The sequence below is a fragment of the Panthera uncia genome (assembly GCF_023721935.1).
Source record: "Panthera uncia isolate 11264 chromosome B3 unlocalized genomic scaffold, Puncia_PCG_1.0 HiC_scaffold_1, whole genome shotgun sequence".
NCBI lineage: Eukaryota > Metazoa > Chordata > Mammalia > Carnivora > Felidae > Panthera > Panthera uncia.
The window spans coordinates 84,649,421-84,657,562 of NW_026057582.1; the positions used below are offsets into that span (position 1 = coordinate 84,649,421).

At 40.5% G+C, this 8,142-nt stretch overlaps 1 protein-coding gene and 1 pseudogene across 5 annotated transcripts in view; both read right to left on the reverse strand.

The window, feature by feature from the left end:
- ZNF106 (zinc finger protein 106) overlaps positions 1 to 8,142 on the reverse strand; it is a 59,872-nt gene that overhangs the window by 38,873 nt on the left and 12,857 nt on the right. For all 5 annotated transcript variants that reach the window (XM_049613437.1, XM_049613436.1, XM_049613435.1 and 2 more), the window contains exon 2: positions 2,160 to 2,245. In XM_049613437.1, the coding sequence (XP_049469394.1) occupies positions 2,160 to 2,213 (54 nt within the window). In that variant the 5' untranslated portion in view covers positions 2,214 to 2,245. The remainder of the gene's footprint in view (positions 1 to 2,159; positions 2,246 to 8,142) is intronic.
- On the reverse strand, positions 2,270 to 6,126 carry LOC125909906 (ferritin light chain-like; annotated as a pseudogene).

Sequence of the window (8,142 nt, forward strand, 5' to 3'; positions counted from 1 at the left end):
AAAAGTTGGAGGTTCAAATGACTGAGCCACCCAGGCACCACAACACCACATTAATCTTAACACTTAAATCACACATTCCCTCACTTAAAAACCTATGATTGACAGGGCACCTGGATGGCTCAGTCGGTTAGACATCCACCTTAGGCTCAGGTCAGGATCTCATGGTTCGTGAGTTCAAGCCCCACATCGGGCTCTCAACTGTCAGCTCAGAGCCCGCTTCAGAAATTCTGACCTCCCTCCCCCCCATCCCCTGCTCATGCTCGCTCACTCTATCTCTCTCAAAAACAAACATTAAAAAAAAAAAGAAACCTATCATTGGCATTTCCTAAGGCAGGAGTAGGTAATCAATCACAGCTCTTAATTTAACTTCATTATGATCCATGGAAAAATATAAAGAGACAAAACCGTTTTAAACTAGAGTAGAAGAAACGTCCAAAGACTTAAAATGGCAAAATTATGAGATATCACAAGATAGGGCTCCTACACCATGAAAGTCTGAAACCATTACCTGAGTGTCTGCCTATCCTTCTCACATCTTCTCTAGTTCCCATCTCCCTCCAATCTGAAAGGAGCCATAAGGAATTTCTATTTATTACAAATTAGCATAAAGCTTGGTCAAAAAAATTTTAAACTAGAAGAACAGTTCTTTTACTTTTGTAAAAGATATCAGCCATATTATTAAACATGATTTCAGAATCCCAACTGGGTGCCTGGGTGGCTCAGTTGGTTAAGTGTCAGACTCTTGATTTTGGCTCAGGTCACAATCTCGTGGGTTCATGAGTTCAAGCCCCGTGTGGGGCTCCATGTGCTGATGGCATGGAGCCTGCTTGGGATTCTCCACCTCTGTCTCTGCCCCTCTCCCACTTGCATTTTCTCTAAGTAAATAAACTTTAAAACAATATTAATGAACAAACAAATAAACTCCTAACCGATTTTTCCATCACAACAGAAATCCCAAACAGGAAAAACAAACAAACAAACAAAAAACATTTCTTTACCCGAGCCTACTGGATGGATCATAATCAAACCCCTCAGCCTGGCATTCAACACGGTTTATAACTATCTGCATTTAAATTACAAATTATATTGCAGTCCCACTATTCCCAAAACAAAACTGTTTTAATCAGATAAGCCTTCTGATAGATAACTAGAACTGTTATACTCCATTCTACCTCTTCACTTTTGTACATGTTGTTATTCCACCTAAAATATCTTTCTCTTTTATTTCTTTAAACCATCTTTCTCCCAAACATCTTTCTAGGTTCACTCAAACTTCTCTGGCTAACTTAGCTCATGATAATCTTCCCAGTTCTCTGAATTTTCAGTGACAATCCAGGACATCTTAAAAGCTCAGAGGGGTGCCTGGGGGGCTCAGTCGGTTAAGTGTCCGACTTCAGCTCCGGTCATAATCTCTCAGTTCTTGAGTTTGAGCCCTGCATCAGGCTCTGTGCTGACAGCTCAGAGCGTGAAGCCTGCTTTGGATTCTGTGTCTGCCTCTCTCTCTACCCCTCCCCTGCTCGTGCTCTGGTCTCTCTCTCTCAGAACTAAATAACATTAAAAAAATTAAAAAAAAAAAAAAAAAGCTTAGAGAAAAATCTCTCAGCATTCTAGCTAGCAGCACTACTTAAAAACCAAACGACACAGTCAAGAAAAAGCAAAAAGTGAGACAAATTGCAGTCAATTTCCCTAAGGTACAAGTTCTTTTCAGTTCTGAAAGATGTTTTTTCTCTGAGCAACACTCCCACCTTGTGGACATCTAGGGTATTGCTAACACCATTTTCGATGTGCTGCACTTTTCACAAGCATGGGCAGAAGCAGAATGCGGGTACAGACAACAAATGCTGTATCCTTAGCTCCTCAGATAATAGTATAACTTCAAATAAATTGAATTTTAAGGCATCTTCTCTGTAACTAGTTACTGACTAAATTAGTAACTATTTATTATTGATTTTTGAGTATCTTCAAATTCTGGGTAGAGATTTAATAATGCAGTTATTGGCTTCATGAGGCAGCAAAAAAGAAACCAGTGGAATGAGACTATGGTTTAAGAAACAAGACACCATTAAAAGCTTTCACCTATCTACAAATTCCACGTGATGTCTCTGGGGAAAAAAAAATCAGTCACAAAAGCCTTGGATTCTCCCTCTTCTATTTATTACCTTTTTTGAGGTGTACACAATGTGGCACAATATGCATTTTCGTTCTCGTACCATAGTGACCAGATCTGAAGCACTCAACGTCACACCTGCAATGAGGAAGTAACAATTAGCAACCTTTTTCTCCCCAGATGTCCTGTTAGATTCACCTCAACGCAAGCTAAAAGTACAAGTCTTGCGTCTCCCTCACCTCCACCCTGCTCTTCCCAGTCTTCCCACGCTGGTAAATGAAAATTCGAACTTTGGAAGTCATCCTCGATCCCTCTTTCTCACCCCATATCCACCCTCATCAGCAAATCCTGCCACTCCCATATGCTGAAATGCATCCCAAACCCACCCCAGCCTCACTACTTAGCAGGTCTGTCATCTCACATGGCACTAGCCTACTGACCTGAGTCTCTAGCTCCACTCGTGTCCTCTCATAGTCCATTCTCAAAACAGGAGCCAAAGATTCTCACAACAGGATTCTTTTAAAATTTAAGTCAGATCACTTAACTACTCTGCACAAAATCTTCCAACAGATTCCCATCTCACTCACAGGACATCCAGTCCCTTGCCATTGGCCACAATATCTGCTTCTCTCAATCTAACTCCATGCCCCACCACACTGCCTTTCTTGCTAGTCCTGGATCACACCAAGGATTCTCCTACCTTAGAGTTTCTATATGACCTATTCTCTCTGCCTGGAATATGCTTCCTTAAGATGTCCTTATGGCTCTCATAGCTCATTCTCTCAAGTATCTAAAATGTTGCTTCATCAGGGAGGCGTTACCTGACCTATACAATTCTATATCTTTTGCTCCCCATTCCTTCTTCCTGTTAATCTGCTTATTTTATTTTTTTGCTGCAAAAGCTTTATTGTTTTCATTTGGTCCACGGTTTGGGAGAGGGCTCCATGGCAGTTAAAAAGCTGCCTAGAGGCTGCAGGGAGAGGCTCAGGCAGAAGCCTGATACCAAGGGGATGCCAGAGGGGCCCTCAGAGGGCCCCAGAGGCTCTCAGTCATGCTTGAGGGTGAGCCTTTGGAAGAGATACCTGCCAGGCCCAGCCTGGGGACCAGCCAGCTTGCAGAGGTTTGTCAGGTGGTTGCCCATCTTCTTGATGGTTTCACCTGCTCATCAAGTACATGCCTCTCCAAGAAATCACAGAGATGAGGGTCTGCATGGGCAAAGCCCAAGGCATGCAGATACAAAAAGGCCTGGTTCAGTTTCTTCTCCAAGACCATAGTGTCTCCCCTAGTGTCCAAGGTTTCACCCCACCCATCTTGGGACAGCTTCTGCATATTGTGTTAGAGGGTGCGGCCACCCACTAGTTTTTGCATCTTGAGTAGACAGTGGGCACCCCCACACTTCTCCTCAGTTAACTTGTAGAAGTGCCAGAGTCACAACATCATGGTTGATATACAAGCCCAGAGAGAAGTAGGTGTAGGAAACCTGCAGATACAGGTTGACCAGGAGGTTGACAGCAGCTACCACCTCAGGGGAATAATTCTGACAAATCCAGGAGCTCATGTTTGGCAATAAGGAACTAATCTTAAAAACAAAACCAAAAACCACAGCGTTAGCTGGTCTCAGAGGCAAGGGATAGCTTAGAAGATGGATCTGAAGGTTGTGACTGGAAAAGAGGTTGGAGAGTGGTAGAAGGCTGGAAGAAGGGGTATCCCTGGGTCTGATACATCCAAATACTGTTGAAGGAAGAGGCAGATCCATGGAACTACTGGGTATGCTACCTGATTTTTATATTTTTAATAGCACTGTGGTAGGCTGTTTCTGTAGAGGGCCACAGCATTATCTCCCACCCTGTGTATTCTTTTGCAATTTAATCTTATCACCACCACCCATCGAAGGTGTGGTTCATTTTCCCTTCCCCAGCCACAGGCTGTGGGAAGCCCAAGCCACAAGGAGAGGACAAGGGGAAAAGAACTGAGGCCCAGCTGAGCACCCAATGACCAGCACCATCTGACAGCCATGTTGGGTGAATGAGCCATGTCAGGTAAGCTGCCAATGAGGGTCCCCAAGTAAGATGACTTAAAGAATCATGCAGATGAGCCTTTTCAACCCTCAGAATGTTAAGAGACAGTAAGATATTTCTTTTAAGCCAGGAAATTTTGGGCTAGCTTGTTAAACAGCAAAAGACATCTGAGGCAAGTATCTCTTACTACCCGAAATAGCATATATTTATTTTTAATTCTTAATTCTATTTCCAGGGACTTTGTATATTTTGTTCACTAGTATAGATCTAGCACTTAAAACCATGTTTGCCATAATGCGGGCATCCCATAAGCATTTGTAGAACTGTTCCAAATGGAACTATCTTTGGTTACCAAATGTGAGATAGAGCTGAGTAAATACTGAGGTTTGGATTAAAACCAGAAGGTTTATTTTACAATCCTCTAGCGCTAGCATATTTTTCTCTTATGTCCCTTCAAAGATGCCTTACATGAGAATTTAATTTCACTTCCCAAGCATCACTGTTTTTCCTTCCACACATGAAACACCAGGCTCTAACAGACATATCTGCTTCCTTGCCTGGATTCACTCCTTAGGGACCTTAAAATTGTGAAGTAATGAAGTTATAAACTACCCTAATTTAATCTATAACTCCTAGACATTAAGCCTCCTAAATGCCTTCGTCCTATATTTAAAAAATTGTTGAGTCTGCAAAGGTCACCATATATTTCATCAGATTTTAGGGAGGAATTTATGTGCTAAAGCAGTGGTGTCTGCAAATTTTTGAATTTGCAAAACTCCTCAACATCACTTTGTAAATGTCAAAAATCTACTGTTTACTAACAGCTCACATGCATACAGTGATAGATCCAAATATCTCAGCAAGTAAGTAGTAAAAAAAAATATGCTTAGACAAAATTTGGTACTGTTCAAAAGTTCAGCATTCCAACAGCATGGAAATTTTCCCAGAGCTCTAATTTACCTTGAAATTGTCACCTTAAAAAGAACAGCTGTATAATATCCTCCTAACAGGTCCCAGCACCCTCTCTCAAACTACTCTCAGGTATTCCTATACTTTCCCAATTCCTTACACTGCAGCAGAAGTAATCTCTTTAAAATACAAATCTGTTCATAATATTCTCTTTTCTCCCTATACTGTGTTTTGGAAAATTTCAAACACAAAAATGCTGAAAGGTTCTCATAGTGAACATCCCACATCCAGGTTCCCATATATCCCTATATCTATTACCTAGATTCTGCCATATAACATTTTACTATATTTGCTGTATCAGAAAGATCACTTAATCGTAATGTATTATGATTTGTTAATATTTTGCTCAGAATCATACGGGGCTCTATGTACATAAGGCATGTTTCTGTAATTTTCTTTTAAATCTGTAACATCTTTATCTGGTTTTAGTTATTAAGGTAATGATGCACTAGTGAAATGAGTTTGGAAGCGATTCCCTTCTATTTTCTGGAAGTTTAAGATTGATGTTATTTCTTCTTTAATTTTTTTTAATGTTTATTTTTGGGAGAGAGACAGAGTACAAGCAGAGGAGGGGCAGAGAGAGAGGGAGACACAGAATCTGAAGCAGGCTCCAGGCTCCCTGCTGTCAGCACAGAGACTGACACGGGGCTTGAACCCAAAAACTGTGAGATCGTGACTTGAGCCGAAGTCGGACACTTAACCAACTGAGCCACCAAGATGCCCCTATTTCTTCTTTAAATACTTCACAGAATTCAGGGTGCCTGGATGGCTGAGTCAGTTGAGCATCAGACTTGATCTCAGCTCAGATCTTAATCTCAGGATCATGAGTTCAAGCCCCGCATTGGGCTCTGCACGGTGGTGAAGCCTACTTAAAAAACAAAAACAAGGGGCGCCTGGGTGGCTCAGTCGGTTGAGCATCCGACTTCGGCTCAGGTCACGATCTCGCGGTCTGTGAGTTCGAGCCCCGCGTCGGGCTCTGGGCTGATGGCTCAGAGCCTGGAGCCTGTTTCACATTCTGTGTCTCCCTCTCTCTCTGCCCCTTCCCCGTTCATGCTCTGTCTCTGTCTCAAAAAAAATAAATAAACGTTTTAAAAAAAAAACAAAAACAAACAAACAAAAAGTACTTGATAGAACTCATCAGTGAAACCATTATGGCCCTGAGTTTTTTTTACGGAATTTTTTTTTTTTTTTTTTTATCATTATCCCGTTTCTTTAATATGAGTTTTCAGATTTTGTTTCAACTTGTGACAGCTTTAGTATGTTGATATGTTCAAGAAACTGCACAGTTATATTGTCAAATTTTTTGGCGTAAGGTTGTTTATAATATCCCCTTATTGTTCTACAGGATCTGTAGTGATAAATCCCTTGCATTCCTGATATTAGTAATTTGTGTTGTTTTTATTAGTGTATCTATGGGTTTATCAACATTATTAATCTTTTCAAAGAACTTCTGGCTTTGTAATGTTGTCTATTGTTTGCCTTTTTCTATTTCACTGATTGCGTCTGTTGTCTTTATCATTTCTCTCCTCCTGCCTACTTTGGATTTACCTTGCTCTTTGTTTACTAGCTCCATAAGGTAGAATTTTAGGTCACTATCTTTAGACCTCCTTTTTCTAAAATAAGTGTTTAAAGTTATAAACTTCCCTCTAAGCATGCCATTAACTGCATCCTACAAATTTTTAAAGCACTTTTTAATAAACTATGTCTATCAGAATAGTTTTAGATTTACAGAGAAATTGCAAAAATAGCAAAGCACCCCTATATACCACTCCTAGTTTCCTGTATTATTTATACCTTGCATTAGTATAATAGTTTGTCATAATTAATAAGCCAATATTGATAATTATTAATTTAACTCCATATTTTATTTCCATATATTTTTTTAAAAAGCTTATCTATTTATTTTTGAGAGAGAGTGCATGCAAGGGGGGTAGAAGCAGAGAGACAGAGAGAGAAAGAGAGAGAGAGAAGCCCAAGCGGGCTTCACACTGTCAGTGCAGAGCTCGATGTAGGGCTTGAACTCATGAACTATGAGATCATGACTTGAGCTGAAGTCAGACACTTAACCAACTCAGCCACCCAGGCACCTCAACGAGATTTTTTACCTAATATCCTTTTTCTCTTCCAGGATTTCAACCAGGATACCACATTACATTTGGTCATGATGCCTCCTCAGGCTCCTCTTGGCTATTACCATTATCCCACAAATTTTGATGCTGTATTTTCACCATCCAGTTCAAATCACTATCTCTCTTGTGATTTCTTCATTGATATAGGTTTAGAAGTTTAACTGAATTTTCAAATATTTGTGGGATATTTTAGTCATCTTGATTTCTACTTTAGTCCCATCATGGTCAAAGAATATATTCTATATTAATTCAATCCTTTCGAATTTATCGAGACATGATTTACAACCTGGCATCTGGTTTATAAATACACTTGGGAAAAAGAAATGTATTCTGTAGTAGTTGGGTGCAGATCTATACTGATTTTTTTGTTTCTTTAGCTATCAGTTATTGAGAAAAATGTTAAAGTCTCTATGATTGTTACCCATTTTTAAAAATTTTTTTTAGTTTATTTTGAGAGAGAGTGAGTATGAGCAGGGGAGGGGCAGAGAGGTGAGAGAGAGAATCCCAAGCAAGCTCTGCACTGTCAGCACAGAGCCTGACATGGGCTCAATCTTATGAACTGCGAGATCATGACCTGAGCCAAAACCAAGAGTTGGATACTTAATGAGCCACCCAGGCACCCCTTCTTTTCCTTAACTGTATCAATTTTTGCTTGATGTATTATGAAGCTCTGGTGTTTGGCACGTATGTGTTTATGATAATGTCATGAATTGACATTTTTATCATTATGAAAAGACCCCCTTAACTCTGGCAACACACTTAATTTTTTTTTAAGCTCATTTATTTTGAAAGAGACAGCAAGCAGGGTAGAGGCAGAGAAAGATGTGGGAGAGAGAGGGAGAGAGGGGGAGAGAGAGGGGGAGAGAGAGGGGGAGAGAGAGGGAGAGAGAGAGGGAGAGAGAGAGGGAGAGAGAGAGGG